The sequence below is a fragment of the Rhinichthys klamathensis genome, unplaced genomic scaffold (genome assembly GCF_029890125.1).
Source record: "Rhinichthys klamathensis goyatoka isolate OS25496 unplaced genomic scaffold, OSU_Roscu_1.1 h1tg000188l_1, whole genome shotgun sequence".
Taxonomy (NCBI): domain Eukaryota; kingdom Metazoa; phylum Chordata; class Actinopteri; order Cypriniformes; family Leuciscidae; genus Rhinichthys; species Rhinichthys klamathensis.
In genome coordinates, this window is record NW_026606715.1 from 95,001 (window position 1) to 114,001 (window position 19,001).

At 38.9% G+C, this 19,001-nt stretch overlaps 1 protein-coding gene across 1 annotated transcript in view; it reads left to right on the top strand.

Annotated features, from left to right (window-relative positions):
* Positions 1–19,001, top strand: part of pkdcca (protein kinase domain containing, cytoplasmic a) — a 42,042-nt gene that overhangs the window by 15,723 nt on the left and 7,318 nt on the right. Inside the window, exons 3-5 of the mRNA XM_056261893.1 lie at positions 9,093–9,367; positions 9,456–9,535; positions 10,988–11,095. Coding sequence (XP_056117868.1) covers positions 9,093–9,367; positions 9,456–9,535; positions 10,988–11,095 — 463 coding nt within the window. The remainder of the gene's footprint in view (positions 1–9,092; positions 9,368–9,455; positions 9,536–10,987; positions 11,096–19,001) is intronic.

Sequence of the window (19,001 nt, forward strand, 5' to 3'; positions counted from 1 at the left end):
TTGATAAAATTACTACCGTTTCATAATGCACTATAAACATTTTGACGACCTCTAACTGTGCAAAGCCACGGGTCAGCGGTCCATGCGTTTGCCTCAAACCCAGTCAGGTGCTCATGTGGGTAACACAGGTTTGAGTCCTGCCTGCGACATTTCCTAATCCCATGTCCCTAATCAAACACGTACCAAAAAGCAATCCATAGTAGAGCTGAACCTGTTTCACAGCAGAGCTTGCTGTGTGGGACGTCCTGTACCGTGCTCTCTCTGAACTTCCTGTTAAGTAGCACAGCTTTAGCCTGATCGCTATCGCCCTGGCAACATCCCATAATGATCTGCGATGACTTCCTGTGGCCAAAGCGCATCCTGTCCAGAGAGGATGAAACCGAATGAGATCCCAATGCATGAGCTCTTCCTCTGATAACAGGATTTATGCAGAGCCGGACAGTAATGGAGTACATTTACTCGAGTACAGTACTTAAGTACAATTTTGAGGGATCTGTACTTTACTTGAGTATCATTTTTGGGGAGTACTCATGACTTTACTCAAGTACATTTGAGAGGCAAATATTGTACTCTTTACTCCAATACATTTCTATCCATAACCGTGAGTACCCGAGTAAAAAAAAAAAAAAAGTAAAAAAAAAAGAAAAATCTCGGAAACCCTCAATTTGTTGTTTCCCTCTCAAACGTGATTGGATTGTGCAGGCGCCACTGATTGGGACAGCCTATCAGCAATCACTTTCAGCTTTCCGCCAAAGTCAACTCCATGGTCAGATTTTATATTACACATTATTTGTAAGCCAAGCATTTGGTTTGATGTTCTTGAGTATGTGGTGTGTTTAACACAGTCAGGTTCAAATGTGGCAGTGGCGTAGCCACGGTGGAATTTCTGATTTCTTTAAAAAAAAAAAACTTTGGGAGGCAAAATATATTTTAACTGATTATGTGAATTACACTGCGCAAACCAAAGTAGGCTACTACCCAGCGAATGAAGAAGGGTTGGCGCTCAGTCTTCACAGTACATAAAATAATAATTTTGTTTTATTTTATTTTTCGGGTTTGCATTTATGAGGAAAAAACAATGTTATGGACGTGTTCTCCGTTACGGACGTGAGCGCTCTGAAAGCGGCATAAAAAATGCTTTAAAACTTTCACAGAGACATCAAACAGAAAAACACAAAACCTTTCTTTAACCTGAATTTCGTTTTGCATTAATTGTATCTTAATTTTAATCAATGTTTCATCAACCAATTGCCTGGGTTTTATAAATAAGAAGTAAATAGCAGACGATAGATAAGAAATGGAGGCGCCGGCACGTGAACTGGATCTCGTCTCATAAATGAACCGAAACTCAGTGTATAAGGTAGCCTACTTGCCTCTCACAGACATGTCTACTTTTAAACAGAACAATTCAAAACGAAAGAAAACAGACTACAGACTGCTCTCTGCTTATGTAATCCGTATGAAATGTGCATTTCTCTCTGGCGCGTTCACTACTGAAGATCGCGAGTCAGCATCGTCAACTTCATCTAGCCGACACTGACAAAGAAAGCACTTGTTTCTTAACAAGTATTTATTAATAAACAATTAAAATATCTCCTTGCTATATTTTACAATTCATAATCATTCCTTTTGCTGGTTCTTTGTGACAGCTTTTAGGTGCTTTATTGGCAGCGCCACCCTTACATGTGGTGTGTGTTTGTATGTGTGTGTGTGTGTGTGTGTGTGTGTGTGTGTGTGTGTGTGTGTGTGTGTGTGTGTGTGTGTGTGTGTTGTCCCCGCATTTAAAGATGGGACCCCCCAAAAATTGAATTAAATTAAATAAAGCAACATGGTAAAAAGATGAAAATGACTTGATTTTACTTTCAATTCCTTTTACATTCTCCAAGGTATTAACATTAAAATTTTTCATAACTCCATGTAGGACGTTTCTGTGCATAAATGTAAGCACTGTGGCAGTAGATTAGTAATGCAATATTTAGAAAATCTACTCTTGTACTCTTGATACTCAAGTACTTTTAAAAATAAGTACTTTAGTACTTTTACTTAAGTAGACATCTGAATGTAGTACTTTTACTAAATTAAATTTAGCAAGGGGTATCTGTACTTTTACTCAAGTAACAAAGCTCTGTACTCTGTCCGCCTCTGGATTTATGTTAAATGAGACATACGATAATCTGTGAACATGGGAGATGTGTTTATATGTTATGAGCTGAGATTTATAGTCAATTAAATAGATTATAAATATGTTCAGATTATAATTGCACTCACAATTTAGCTAAACAGTGCTGGGTAAAAACTGATTATATACAGATTCCAAAAACGAACTACTTGTAATTTGATTACATTACATCTTAAAATAATCATAATCAGACCACAGTTATACTCAGAAGTGTATTTACTGGCCTTCCTCACACTCACACACCCTCACACTGCTTCACAAACACACTCGCTGCACAGAAGCCTCTCGCTAAACATGTCATGCTTTAATAGGGAACGAACACAGTGCACTCGTCTACATGTCAACACCGCGGCTGTAGAGTTCAGCAGAGCAATTCAGAACCGTACTTTAGTTTCAATAGACTTTCAGCAGCCTTTCATTTACCATAACTCATACCCAAGTATTCTGCTAAATATGTTTATTAGTTTCAGAGTGATATTTCAGTCACATTGAATGAATTTCCAGTCTAGAACAATGAAACCCCTTTAATGAGAACGAGGCAAGTTGTGACTTTATGTTCAGTGAATTAAGAGTTCCTGCTGTTGATTTTCTCATGCTTTTTATTGCCTCTTTAAGGCTTTTCTTGGCTGTCTCCTTTCATTTCGTACTATTTTTAAACATTTGATGTATTCCTTTATATATTTTACACAGCTTTGAGGTTTTGAGAGTAACCTACTTGTGTGTGTGTGTGTGTGTGTGTGTGTGTGTGTGTGTGTGTGTGTGTGTGTGTGTGTGTGTGTGTGTGTGTGTGGTTTTGGACACAATATGTGAAGTTTCATAGCGCCGCACACAATTCTGATTTGTTTATTAAATATTTAAGGCTATCATTTTGCAAGTGATGAATTCTGGTATAGTGTATTTAAAGGGATGGTTCACCCCAAAAATGTAATTCTGTCATCATTTACTCACCCTCATGTTGTTCCAAACCTGTATGAATGTCTTTCTTCTGCTGAAAACAAAAGAAGATATTTAGAAGAATGTTGGTAACGAAAGAATTATTTACTTATTATACAGTCAATATCTTCTTTTGTGTTCAACAGAAGAAGAAAAAACACTTATCGGTTCGGAACAAATTGAGGGCGAGTAAATGATGACCGAATGTTCATTTTTGGGTGAACTATCCCTTTAATATCAACATCTACATTGGATGTCTTGGTAATGATGACACAACACCAAACACAATACCAAAAGACTTTCTAATAATGACTATAACTAGTAATATATAGGAAAACAAACCCGGTTATTTGAAATATAAACATTTTGTAACATTATTAATGGTTTTACTGAAGCTTTTGATCAATTTAATGCATGCTTGCTGAATAAAAATATTTATTTATTTCAACCATATATATATATTTGAATTGCAAGTGCCAGAGACAGTAATATGCTGCATCTGAAATCACTCATAATTCACTTATTCACTATTTACTATTTACTAAATGTGACAGTTTGCTAAATGTGTGAATTTGGACAGTTCTAAGCACGACTGTGATGCACATAAACACACGGCACATTGTGTATGAGTTTACATAAGTGTTGCGTCCCAAATGAAGCATTTCCAAATTTTAATCAGATTGCAAGTTTTAGGATTTCATGCATTTATTTTATTTTTTTTGCTGTTCAGACTCCAAACAACAGATTTGAGTAAACGGATTTGAGTCAGATATGCCCAAAGAAACTGAATAGCTGTCTGTCTGAACAAAGCCAAATAGTTGCGTTCATTCCACGAATGCTAGTTTGTAAATGCTAATGCGTCCTGTCTCTTTAAGACTGTCCTCTACAGTCACACTCTCTTCGCACTGCTGGCCTCCTCATGTGGAACAAAGCCGAAACACCCCAGCAATGCTTTAGCAACATTTGACTTGCGTATGAGGCACTAATAGACTCTGGGGAGACTGTCGAATCCGTTGACTTCCAAACAGCTCATTTAGGTCCAAAGACATTTCCTCTGCGCGCTGACGAAGGCTTTTATTCCCTCTACATAATGCCGGGAGCGAAGACACACCCGTCCCGTACACACACCAGCTAAACCAAATACGTGACAAGCAAGCTAACGTTCACACTAGGGCTGATTGGTATATCAAAATAAAATAGATATTGTGATATGGCTTAGTGCCATTATTAAATCGTGATTTAATGAAATAATATATGCGTTACTGGTCTCAGCGGTTTCAGACTGTGTGTGTGTAAATGAACACGTAGTGCACTTCATTCTGAAACCGGCAGCGCATCATTTTATTTGCTGGCAACCCTTCAAAAATGATGATTTACCATTTTAAAAAGAATAAATTAAAATTACAATTGTACAGTAAAATACCATTATGGTAACAGTTTCTATGAAGTCCATGCTTATAATGAATAATAGCTCTGTTTATACTTGTTTATAAGTAAGTATTACTATCAGTAAGACTCATTAAGACTGCATTATAAGAACAGTTATAGTTACATTTATATTATTTTTATAATTACTGACAAGTCATGCATTTTCTTTTTCAATGCACATGTTCATAAACTAATAAAATTGTTCATAAAATTGTTCAATATTTTTATTTAATAATAATTACAATGAAAATAAAAGCCTGATGGTTTAACATTTGAAAACGAAGAATTTAAGACGTAAATATTCGTATTGTAATTTTACAGGAAACTAGTGTTATTAAGTTTTTCTTAATTTGTTTAATATCTTTATTTATTAATAGTCACAATAAAATAAGAATTATTTTATAGTCACATTGAATTGGTCAACAACATCGGGAAGTTTTCCCCAAATAATTCAGCACTCGAAAATATCCTCAGAGTAAAAGTAATGTTTTAAATTTATTATTATGTGTATTTTTTATGCAGATGCACTTATGCATATCACCACACTCACTCTAGAATGATTAATTCTTTCCAAATATAGATACTCAAATTCCTGTATCTTTTCATATCGCAATATATAATCGCAGAAAAATAAAATATTGCAATGTAATTTTCCCCAATATCCTTCAGCCAGTTCACACAGGTATAATGGTACAAATGCTTGCTGCATTTTTGAGGAAACCGAATCCGTTGTGGTGTTTTGGATGGCCTCGCCTCCCGTACAATGGCGTTCTCAATGGATTTACCAGAGCTACCGGTTGCCTACCACGTTAAGCAAGACACAAACACACACGCAGTCACACGGTGTGAGGGGGGCTGACCTTTCCCAGTAGTTGCTAATCCGGAGTGTATTAAAAGCAGCTTTTGTCTGTTGTGAAAGACATGGGCAGTGTCTCCTCCACCCCCTCATCTCCTCTCTGTTTGTCTTCCCTTTTATGTTCTCCTCTCCTTCTTTGGGTTGCGTGGTTCACCCCTCTCACTCCTCTTCGTTCCCTACGGCCAGCTAATCCTCTGAATTCTGCTCCTAAGAGCGTGGTAGATGAGGGTGTTGCTTGAATGCGAGGTGTACCAGCTGCCAGAGCTTCAGCCTCACTCCTCGTACCCTCACACACAATAAGAGGACTAATCCTCAAGTAACACACTCGTGCGCTCGCAGACATGCACATACACAACAGGCCTCGCACACTCAAGTGGCTCTTTCAACGAGGAGCTTCCAGTGCCTGGAGACAGTCCATTTCGACAAGGTTTCGGGGAGACCTGATGGTCTCGAACAAGGAACACTGATTTGTCCCAACTTCTGGCGGTGCCTTACATTCAGTTAAAACCTTAATCTTTAATCAAAATAAACATACGTAATTAACATATTGATATATGATTAATGGGTTAGTTCACTGAAAAATGAAATTTCTGTCAGTAATTACTCATCCTCATGTCATTCCAAACCTATAAAACCTTCGTTCATCTACGGAACACAAATTAAGATGTTTTTGATGAAATCCAATCAACATCATTGCAACTTATAAGGTCCAGAAAGGTAGGAAAGACATTGTTAAAATTGTCCATGTGACTACAGTGGTTCAACCCTAATGTTATGAAGCGACGAGAATACTTTTTGTGCACAAACCCCCCCCAAAATAACGACTTTGTTCAACAATCTCTTCTCTTCCACGTCATTCTCCTACGCAAGCTCCTGCGTCGGCATAACACGCATGTGTCGTGGTGTTCACGTGACCAGCGTCAGTGGTGGAATGTAACGAAGTACAAATACTTTGTTACTTTACTTAAGTACATTTTTCACGTATCTTTACTTAAGTAGAATCAATAGTGCGCACTTATTACTTTTACTTTGTTACATTTTGTAGCAATTATTATACTTTCTACTTCACTACATTTCTACAATGTTCTGTTACATTTTCATTACATTTTCTGATCAGTTTTTCCCCTGCCAAAACGTCATCCTGACCGTCCGTTCGTCGCACGTTTGTCTCACCAGTGAAGTTTGGTTGCCATATCAACCCGGTCACGCAGTGAGTTTATCGTGCAATTTATACGCGGAAATTTGTTTTTACGTGCATAGGATACGCATGGGTAGGTTAGGGTAGATTTAGTATGGGGTGCCTGTGTATTCTACGTTTGGTTAGGATTAGTATGGCAAGCCAAGAGGATCAGAATTACGCCATAAATGAATCGCGTTTACAGCCAAACCCCGTCACATTAAGCTTGATGTGTATATAGCCTAATTGCAAGCTTGTTCAGAAATGGTGACAGAAACTTAAAAAATAACGGCTTTTCCATCATTATTGAACATCATTATAGGAGTATTAGGTTGAATGAGTTAGGATGAACTGTTTTATTAATCATTAGAATATAGACATTAAGAGAATAAATTGTTATGCAAGTACTTTTACTTTTAATACTTAAAGTACATTTAAAATCAGGTACTTTTTACTTTTTTACTTAAGTAGGGTTGTCATTGTGATACTTCTACTTTCACTAAAGTAAATATGTCTCTGGTTATTTGTACTTTTACTTAAGTACTGAGATTCACCACTGACCAGCGTCGACCACATGTTCAGTGAGGCGGCGTTCTGACGTAGAACCAGGAAGCGCAATGCTGTTTACACCATAGATATCATATAATAAAGGCTAGATGTCTCGTCCGCGCTGCTGGCCAATGGAGGTCGACATCCGCACGTGGCGGCCATCTTGTCACAGGCAGCTCGCTCACTCGTAACATTGTGTTTTAATGGTGCATGTACTTTTAAATAACCATAACTTGCTCAATTTTCTACCGATTTTCAAACGGTTTGGTTTGTTATAAACGTCAGAGATGTAGTTATGATACTGCATACATATGAATAATTATAACATATATGTTCAAGCATTCAGAATTATAGCCATGTTAATAACGTTTGTAAGAAACCAAAGCGTTTGTAAATCCGTCAATATTTCAGCGAGATAAGAGGATTTGTGTTCATGCTGATCACTCACCTTACATCAGAGCCTGCCTGTGACAAGATGGCCGAACGGTGATGCCGGAAGTGACTCCGCCGTAAGACATCTAGCCTTTATTATATGATATCTATGGTTTACACTACGTCAACAACGTAGGAGAATGACGCCGTGCGATGCATATTACGTGTTCAGTCTCATCGCCAACTACTGGCCTGACAGCAGAATACAGCGTTGTTAGTTGCTTTCACGAACCCGTGTGAACGAGGAACATTTTGTCAACATTCTCCCTTGGAAAAACGCAAAGGAAAACGTTTTCTGTGTTTGGTACATCTTGTCGTGTAAACGTACCCTTAAACATAACCCTGCAATCAGCAAGAATTTTAATATTTGTGCATTTCTAGTTTTTTATATTCAGGGCCCTGCACATCATGGCCTCGAATTAAGAATGTTCCACGACTTTGTATTCAGCTGTCCTCCAGTTCTAGTTATATAGTAGCCATGTTGTATTAATTAATTCTCTTGATTTATTTTAGTTAAATCATGGCCATGATATTTTGTTTGTTTTCCCCGCATGTCATATGTGGGTTAGAGTTGTTTATTTGAATGTACAACCTTTCCATTATATATTCAATAATACAAAATAATTAGTGCTGTCAAACGATTAAAATATTTAATTGCGATTAATCGCATTAATGTCATAGTTAACTCGCGATTAATCGCAATTAATCGCACATTTTAATCTATTCTAAATGTCTCTTGATTTCTTTTTGTCCCATTCTTTTTTCTCATTTTAATGCTCTTATCAACATGGAAAAGTGGATCGGCTTGCTTTGTGCAAATGTTTTATTTATTGAAAACAACATTGGCATATACTGTGTTCAATTTCACACTAACATTCTCACTTGGAGCAAATAATCTCTCACACAATGTAACACTGTCCATCAATAAAAGGGTGAAAGAAATACTGACGAGGTCCTGATATTGACGAGGGGGCGGAGAATTCGCATCAGCTGTGTGTGTGTGTGTGTGTGTGTGTGCTTGGCCATCATCAAGTGGTATTTCAGACTGGACGTGCTGCGATGATGATAGCTCAGTTCACAACGACAAAACACACAGATCACTTTGGTCTTGTCAATGGAACCATTTGGCACCTTTTAAAAGTAAACTTTCAATTCAGAATCTTATTGGCATCCATTTCGGCGTCTCGCGCTCATCCACTCAGAACATAACTTTAACCTACTATTTGGCCGGCTCGCAAGCCAAAACAAGTGTGTGCGTCGTGCCTGTTATTTTGTTTCCGGTCTAAGCTAGATTCGCTTGCGCTTTCAAAACATCCTCGCGCGACGCAAGCCATTGAAATGAATGGGTTTCATAGCGCAGCGCCGCGCATGCCGCGTCCTGTTGCAAAAGCATGTGAAAAAAACTACAAAGTTTGCTAGGCCAAAAAGACCGTTAATCGCACAATAAAAAAATTAACGCCGTTAAAATGGGTTTGCGTTAACGCCGTTAATAACGCGTTTAACTGACAGCCCTAAAAATAATACATTGCTCTCCGCAGATCTGTTTGAGTCTGATGAGGCTGCTGCATTATCTGTCCCACTCCCCGCTCGGGTCCGTCACCCTGCTGGACTTCAGGCCACGACAGTTCGTTCTGGTGGGGGGAGTGCTGAAAGTGACCGACCTGGACGACGCCAGTGTTGAGGAGACGCCTTGCTCCCCGTCTTCTCCTTTAGACTGTCTCATGGAGTTCCCCGCACGCAACTTCACCCTCCCCTGCCACAAGGGCCGCTGTCAGGGTATCAACGAAAAGAGGAACCTCTACAATGCTTACAGGTGTGTGTTCATGGCCTGAGATCTGATACGACTTGTGCTTTATTTGTGTATTTTAGGTGAAATGTTGACAGTTCTCCATATTTTCTAGATTTTTCTTCACCTACTTGTTACCTCACAGTGCCCCCTCAGCACTGAGACCCCTTCTGGACAAAATCGTCAACTCTACAGGTGAGTTTGATTTCACTACCCAAGTTCTGCGCTTATCCCTGCTGGTAAAAATTGGTCATATCAGCTTAGGGTGGTCAAGATGGTTTTGCTAGCTGGTCTGAGGTGGTATGTCAGCCCAAGCCTAGATCCAACAGATGGTAGTTTAGCCGATCAACCATCTAGACCAGCCCCAGACAGCAACATAGTGTCGGCCCAGATCCGGCCCACATCTGGTACACGTGGATTCCACACGGCCAGATCTGGGCCGACACTATGTCGCCGTCTGGGCTGGTTCTCAACCTCCTCCTCTCCGAATCAATACTGTACCTTTTTTATTCACAAAAACATCTGTATTCTAGTTTTATTACCTTTCAACAAAATAAATTCACAAACATACCTTGCAAAAATGTCACTGCAGACATTCTTTACAACTTAAAAGTACTTACTCTGCTCGGTTATACAGTAACTTGGGCGTTTTCACACTGGCAATTTAGTTCAGAACGGGACACGTTCGCATGAAAAATTGGTAATGTGAAAGCTGTAATGCGGACCCGGGGTACCGAACCCGAGACTAGCTGGAGGAGGTGGTCTGAGCTCGGTTGCACTCGAACTGTGTCGCCATTCGCGTGAATGTGAAAGCAACACGGACTCGGGTGTGCGCATGTTCAGGAAGTAAAGTAACCTGCGCATGCTTTTTAGCCGAGATGCCAAAGGACTGCATATATACAGATCCATTCAGAATTATTAAACACACCAAAATACAAATGAAAGATAAAAACATTCTGAACGTGTGGAAACTCTATTGTGTCTATTGTAAAACTCAAGCTAATGTGTCTTTATTTGGAGCGTCTGATGCCCATGTGTACATAAACATCACTGATCCTCACACACTCTCCAAAACACGCCTCTTCGGCGAGCATCCGTTATAAAACAATCACAGTATCACATTCATCACATTCATTTAGACAATTACGCAAATATATTGAACTGTGTTCATGCAGAAATGCAATGTTATATTTTACAAATACAATACAAACTTATAAAGTTGTTTAATGCATTCCTATATTTTTTGGAGTGTATGTGCTCCTTGTAAAAAGTACTTGACTGCTTTTTATGGAGGAGAATAAGTTTGTTCAAACATCCTCTAAAAACATTCCTCCTCTTCACATCCCAACATTTCTCTTTCTGTCCGTCAGCATGCCTTTTGTCTCTGGCCTTAATTCCTTTCCTGATGCGCTCTATCATCATGTTCATCAGTATAATGGCATGTCTGATAGCGTTTGAAATCTGTTTTTCTGGGACACAACAGTCCGTGAAGCCGCGGGTAGCGTGGGTGGCCCAGACTCGATCCTATCTTTCCCTCCCCGTGTCACGAAACGCCCACTTCAGCATCACTCCGGAGGAATGTTTTCTTAATGACGGAATGTAAACCGTTAATAGTTGAGTTGTTTATGCTGTATGAATGTGTTTCAGGAGAGCTGATATGGGGCACCGACGAGACTCTGGTTCACTTTGAAAAAGTGCTGGATATCTACAGGAACGGACATTACCTCAAGAATAACACGCAGACACACAAAACAGGTGAGTGACCCAGACAGATACCAAAACACCTTGACCGTTGACATTACTGAACACTTTCAAATGACCACTTCAGATGCTCATTCAAAAAGACAGATCTGCTCCAAAACCTAGCTCGCATTTTAAGGCAACACGGGCACTTCTAATACTGTTCAAAATCAAAGTCAGGCAAATTATTCGGCCTTGTAAGATACCTAGCTTGGCAGCATATGTGCTTCACAGAGTTATGCTAATCCAAGGCAGGCAGAGTTAAGAGAAATGTGTACTATATTAATATTTCAATGAATTTGGAACTGTTTAACTTAATAAAAATAGTTTAATTAAAATTACTTCCAGTTTTTACATGATTGATTTCTGTGCATCACTTTTTTTTTTAGCTTCGCAACATGTGCTAGCACCAAATCTACTGGAATCTTATCTGTGAGAGTTTTTACAAAGATTTGTAAATTTACAGTCTAAACTAAAGTCAGCTTAACATTTGCACAGATTCAATTATGTACGGTCAATATTCAGTTTAAACATACTTTTTTTACTCTGTATTTTTCCCTCGGTTTCAAATACAAATATCTTGATACATTTACTTAAGAAAGAAAATGTCATATAAGGTGTTCTGTTCTGAAACATTTATCGAAATTTAGTTTTTAAAGTTTTCTGGCAATGGGGTACACTAAATAAACTTAATTTTGAAAACAAGCTGGCAGATTTTTTTGTCGTTTTAAACTCACTTAATTTGGATCGATTTTTTCCAGAAAACAAGACTTAATATCTTAAGTCATTTTGCTTCTGAAGTAGATGGATCTTGATTTAAGGATGCTTAGATATTTGTCCTGGAAAACAAGACAAAAATATGTCACACAAAAAAAAAAAAGATGTACAAAGCTTTCTTTAAGACCTAAGCCTGGGTTTCCCACTGGTAATTGTGGTGGTGTTCATGTGCTCATCTCGTAAATACCATCATTCTGAAACGACAAATCCTGGCAGTGAATGGGTTTCCTCAAATCTCCCCGGAATTAACCAGTTGTTCAGTCAGCAGAGAGAGAGAGAGAGAGAGAGAGAGAGAGAGAGAGAGAGAGAGAGAGAATTTGTGTGCATGTAAGGACAAATGAGAGGAGATTTAGAAGATTAGAGTTTATATAACTGGTGAGCAGAAGGTCTGCTTACGTTCCTGACGGACAAAACAGCCATTTCAGCAAGAAGCACCTCCGTCTCCTTCCTACTCGCTCCACCCGTTTTTAACATTATGTCCCTATTCTCTTTTTCTTTCTTTGCTATCCCTCCTGCTCTTCCCCATGCTCCACTGGCAGTCTAAAGCAGACACTTGTTGACTGATGAGCGTTAAGCAAGAGAGGGCCATCTTCTCCAGAGACATTAACTCTTTCCATTCTCATGTACCACCAGCTGTCTTTGCTGTCTTTAGACTGTACTTTTCATTTACAACCGTTTTGTGCTGCGTTAAGCCCATCATTTTGACGTTTAACTATAACTAACTAGAAAAATCACGCTTCATACCAATTTTGAAAAATGCTATTTTATTCCATCACTTTTTTGCAGTCTAGGTAAATTTCTTTAGTCTTGATGAACACCATTCAGTACAATTTTATGAGAATGGCGAACTTTCAATATCAGATTTGTGACCCGTGCTGGCAAAAGGAGTCAATGCGTACGGGATCATTTCGATCTACAGGCAAAACAAGTGAAAAATAGATTTTGAGGTTTTCACAAAAATGAGTTCATTAAGCCCTCGTCTAGCGATCCCAATGCTCCAAATCGCAATTTAACATATTCAATTATCTTTATTTGTATGTTTTCTGAGAGGAGTACCTTTCCTTTGTCTATGAAAAACGATATTACTCACGCCGACTGACAGATCCGATCCCGATACACACACATACACAGAATTACAGTATTTCAAAATATCTGTCTTGGCGAGTTTATAACAGAGATTATCTGTTATGTGAACGTTTGGGGAAAACATCTGATGTGTAGATCATTCTATAAGAACCGTGCGGTACAGTAGGACTTAATATAGGCTGTCTGTTTCATCACTGTTAATCAAACAATTGTGCTATCATGGAAAAAAAGTTGAATATGTATTTTTCTTATATATTTGGTTTGACTTTATTGTGTGCCAAATTTGGTGTTATTACCTGGGATTTTAAGGTATGGTTGCTAGGTGATTTAATTTTGGAATCTTAACTCGATTTTTCGCGAAAATTGACTTTGCTGACTCTATTGACTTCAAACAGGTGCAGCTCAGGCATTTTTTTTCTGATTCCATAATTTTGAAGGTATGAGAAAGTAAAAAAAAAAAAAAACATTTTTGAAAATTTGCTCATTGGGACTTATTTTGCCAGCACGGGTCACATTTAAGTCATATCACAATAACAACTGGGCGGATATTTGGTCATTTTTAGATTATTAGTCGATTGGCTACTTAGTAAAATACACTATTGTTCAAAGGTTAAAGAAAATAATGTTGTTGTTTTTTATCAGCAAGGACACATTAAAGTGATCAAAAATGACAGTAAAGACATTCATAATGACACAAAAGATTTCTATTTAAAATAAATGTTGTTCTTTTCAACTTTCATAAAAGTAGCTTCACAATTTCCACAAAAATATTTGCAGCACATTGATCAGTCTTCAACATTGATAATAATAGTAAATGATATTAATCATATTAAAATGATTTCTGAAGGATCCTGTGACACTAAAGATTGGAGTAATGATGGAATAAATTACATTTAAAAATATATTCAAATAGAAAAGTTATTTTAAATTGTAGTAATATTTCTCAGTTTTTACTGTATTTTTGACAAATAAATGCAGCATTGGCGAGCAGAAGAGAATATTCAAATCTTGCTTGACTTTTGAACGAAATTTTCGCACGTTAAAAAATAAATACAACCTCACGTTGTGTCAATCACACTGCCTCCGAAACTGCGTCATAAAAAAATTCGGATTGGGTTCGATTGTCTGCGTTTTCTGCATCCGTAGGCTAGCAAGCATTTTGAGAAGTGTGTTTTGACAATTCAGAGCCAACGAATTACGAATATGAAAAAACGCAGACGAAAATGTCCGACTCAGTGTGAAAGGACCTTAAGTGTTAATTTAAATTCAGCAATTTGCAAACATCTTATTTGCCATGATTAAGTATCTTATATATTTCAGCATTATATCAGCCATTCTATAGACCAATTTTCAGTTGGTAAACATGGTGACGTTTTTTGTGGGCGGAGCTTAGGTGGAGGCAGAACGATCCCTCTGGCCGCTTTTGTGAGTAGGAGGTCTCTGTGGAACAAAAGTGGGTGTTTCTAAATTTGTGGGTGTTTTCACACTGGTGGGTGTATATAAATCATGCAATGAAAATGATGCCTTTCTCCCGACCCCACCCCTAAGACCTACCCACACTGTGACGTGGGCAAATCAGGTAACGCGGTTGAAAACGCCCCTCTGTTTATGGCCTCGCCCCCTGATCTGGTAACTCCTATTACCGTCTGCAGAGACCTCTATTTGGCTTTTGTTGGCTTGTTTATTAACAATGACTGGAGAAAATCCGATTTTATCTTAATGTGTAAGGTCACTCAGTGTCCAGGACCGCGATTGTTATTTGCAAAAGTTAATTTTAACGGACGGAACCAGATTGGCTGACCCGACACGCTCACTCAATGGATGGACGATCTGACAGGATTAACGTTAGCGCTACCTCCGGTCGAGTGGCCTGACTTCTACACCTATCCGATAGAGAAACCGAGCGTAAAGAGAAACTGAGGGCATATAAATCTTTAGATGCCTATAACTATGTGATGAATGATCATGTACAAGACTTGTGTGTACGATCCGCAGTTCTGCCGAGCCAGCGCCGAGAAGACGACAATGTAAAGAGTGACATTACGGTGCAATTTTAATGATGTGAATATTTTCTAGAAATACAAATTTCAGATACAACGCATTCATTTTTCATCGATTCTTGCACCCAACAACACAACAAGATGACATTTAATAATAATAATGACAATTTAAGCTCCTTATTATGTAGCCGAATCTGTGCTGGTTTGTATTGGCCGCCTCCAGTTGTCCGTTTGTTTTGCCTCCAGCTAGCGCCGTGACGTAACTGTGACGTCGGCTCGAAACTGGTCTATAAATGGGATCGGCTAGTATTTACAACGTCATGCAACGTAATCTCCCGTACACTTCTCTGCCTGGGGTTTCAGCTCTTCTTGTAAAACAGGCTCCTCTGGCAGCGCTGTGAGTTTGCATGGATACAGACAGGGCTTCCCTACGGTATTCACTCCTGCCCAACACGCATTAAAAGCCCAGCATGCCTCTGGCTGACTTCATCAACTTCCCTCTCATTCCTCCTGCGTCTTACAGGAACATTCAAAGAAAGCGAGAGCTCCATAAAGCATTAATTAGGGCAATAAAGAGTCTAATAGTTGCTCTTCTTTACAGGCTTCTTGCTCCACTTAGTTGCCTCGTGCGTCCCTCCCTCTCCTCGCTCTTCAGAAAGACCTCATCGAGGCAGCTTGCCCAGTCACCTTCAGTCAAAGCCCTACTTTCCAGGAGAAACAGTGAATCACGTCAGTAAAGCCCATCCAGCCATATCCCTGAAGAGCGAAAGAGGGAAAACGAGACTCAGAGATTCCGACATTTATGGCCTAGTAGTCGGGAGGGACGTTTGTAGTACACAGTTAGCTCGAGTCTTTTAAAGCCTCTTCTCCTTTTATCAGGCCCATTGTCACAGTGCTGTGAATGAGGCCTTGAGTTTACGTTACAACCTTCTCAAAGAGCATAAAAAAGACGAGTAAAACTCTCCAAACCATCCGAGACACTATCCAGAAGCGTTCACAGCAGTCGTATTGACAGCTCTATCCCGATGGATCCTGTCCACAGAATGGATTACCATGGGATCGTTTTTCGAATACATGACCACATTGTCAGCATATTTGCCAAAGGCATGCGGTCCGTGACAGTGTATCCATCGCTATTCCACTTCCAATCAGCACAATGTCAAAGAGCCACGGCTGGATTGTGGAGACGCAGACTGGTCGTGTTTCAGCGCGGTTGGCGTGAAATCAAAGCCGTCCTTCAACGGTCTTTAACGGCGCATTAGCATGAAAAAGAGGAACGTCACGAAGTACTGTCGTCAGCTCGGTTTGAGGATCTTAGATGAGTAAGTGATGCAGGTTTGCTTGCTGGGTCTTGTCACGGGCGCTCTGCGTTCAGATACGCGTGGAAGACGAGGACATGCAGACCACTTTCCCAGAATGTTTTGCTAATGTTCCCATTTGGTAATGAATACATTTCTTTTTCTGAATGTTCAAAACATCCAGTTATTAAACGTTTTAAAGACATTTTTGTATTGGTTATGCGAACGTTAAGGAAACATTCCATTTGATTATTTTGCAAACATTATGTTACTTTTGAATGTTCTCTGGACGCTCTGAAACAAGTAGCAACATTTAAAAAATGTCTGATCAACGTCCAACTAAAACAATTTGGCAACACTTTAGAATAATGTCTCTGAGACGTAATCAATCATCTTTTTATTCTAGTGTGTTACCACACATTTAAGATTATATCTAGGGCTGCAAAACTAATCGCAACTAAAATAAAAGTTTGTGTTTGCATAGTATGGAAGCTTGTTTCCGCCACAGAATGAAAAATAAAAAAGGTAATTGCGACTTTTATTTCAAAATTCGGACTTTTTTTCTCACAATTGCGAGTTTGCATCTCAGAATTGCGAGATATAAAGTCAGAATTGCGTGATATAAAGTCGCAATTGCGTGTTATAAAGTCAGAATTGCGTGATATAAAGTCGAAATTGCGTCTTTATTTCTCACAATTCTGACTTCATATCTCGCAATTGCGTCTTTATTTCTCACAATTCTGACTTCATATCTCGCAATTGTGAGATAAAATGTCGCAATTATTATATATTTTTTTAATTAAGTGGCGGAAACAAGCTTCCATATATGTGTGTGTACTGTGTATAATTATTTTGTGTATATGCAAGCATGTATATATTTAATACATATTTGCATGCATATAGTGTATACAGGGCCTGAAGTTATCTTTTTTGGCCACCAGCCACTGTGGCAGGTGGATATAAAAATTCACCTGCCACAGAGACTTTTTACCAGCCTTTTTTTTTTTTTTTGGCTCATAGCCTAAAGGTGAAAAACGGGAATTTCACAATATTGTTCTTTAACTTGTACACATTTAAGTGCTGTCAAGTTATTAACGAAATCAATATAAGTAATAATAACTCTTAGAATATACATTTTAAAAAAATCTTTTTATTCATTGATTTTGACACACACATGCACAACAGATCTATAGACCTACCGCAGCTCGTATGTAAACAAATCACCCGCGGCTGTGTTGATGGCTGATTTAGTCACGTAGACAGCTAGGTCCTGACAGCTTTTAGTTACAGCGTTCAGGAACCGTTAAGCAGAACTAAATTAATATTATTATTGGTAAAGTTACCGGGTACCGGACATTTTCTCACCGGTTCCCAACTCCCAACATGTACTACAGTTGCACACGCACACATCTGTGCAACTGTCATTGTTCTGGAGCCTACGTCAGCGTTACATTATCTCATCCCATCTCACCAACAGTTCAATACTGGCACAACCAAACGTAGTCAGAAAAGGGCCTCATCTTCTTTCTGATCGCATGAACGTTACGAAACAACAGTCGCTGTCATAAATCAGCCGCTCACGAACCTTGCCGTTGTCTCCAATTGACCACTTTGTATTAAAATGTCTTATTTTACTTTTCTTTGACTCATCCTCATCTTTTTGTTGGTTGTTTGTTTCAGCTGGCCTTTTTACCCCAGTAATGTGCCGCCACATTATAGCTAAGGTCCAACGCAATGAAAATGAAAACGTAAAAAAAAAAACCTAATGAATCACTCAATTCTCATTGGCTACCTGCCAATGTGGCAGGTAGATTGACAGTGTTACCCGCCAATAGCAAAATTCACCCGCATTTGGCAGGTGGTCGGGTGTTAATTTCAGGCCCTGAGTGTATATATATTTATATATTATTTATGTTATTTAACACATTTTTCAATTTTTCATTTTTAAATATATACATGCATGTGTGTGTATTTATATACAAAATAATTATACACAGCACACACACATATATTATGCAAACACAAACTTTTATTTTGGATGCGATTAATCACAATCATTTCACAGCCCTAGATATATCACTGATGTTTTTAGTGCTTATGTTTTACTAAAGACCAGATAACTTTGAACAAACATTCTATTAATGTTATTAGAAGAATGTTAGTTCATAACCTTGCCAGATGTTCTCTGTTAGCTGGTTCGATGTTATGGTGCGTTCACGTGCTATGGTAATTATGGTAAATACCAAAAGCCGACGTGGAAAATGCACATGAACACCCACTCATGTGGTATTTTCCACTGGGCGGCTCGTAGAATATTTTGGCCCTGTCCCAAATGGCGCACTTCATGCGGACTTGCGGTCTCGTGGACTTAAATTGCGCGTGCTCGCGAGTCTACGAGTCCGTCCCATTTAGCATTTGAACGCTCTGAAGTGTGCTCAGCAGCGCCCCCTGTGTACCCTTGAAGCGGTCTTCCGCGAAGCCCACATAGATGCAGGCTCCACGCACTTTAACTACCCAGGAATCCTTGCGAAAGGCCAATCAGACAACGGATGGGAGGAGATTTCGCTCACGGACAATTGTTAACATGGCTGAGAGGAAAATATTTAAGTGTAATTATCATTACGGTTTTTATGACGAGTTTATACAAACATTATGATCATCGACCAGTGGTTGATGTCTCAAACATAGGCTAATAATAGCGAGCTGAATAATACGATCGCATTATGATTCATTAAATAAATAGAACAGAATGTCAGGGCT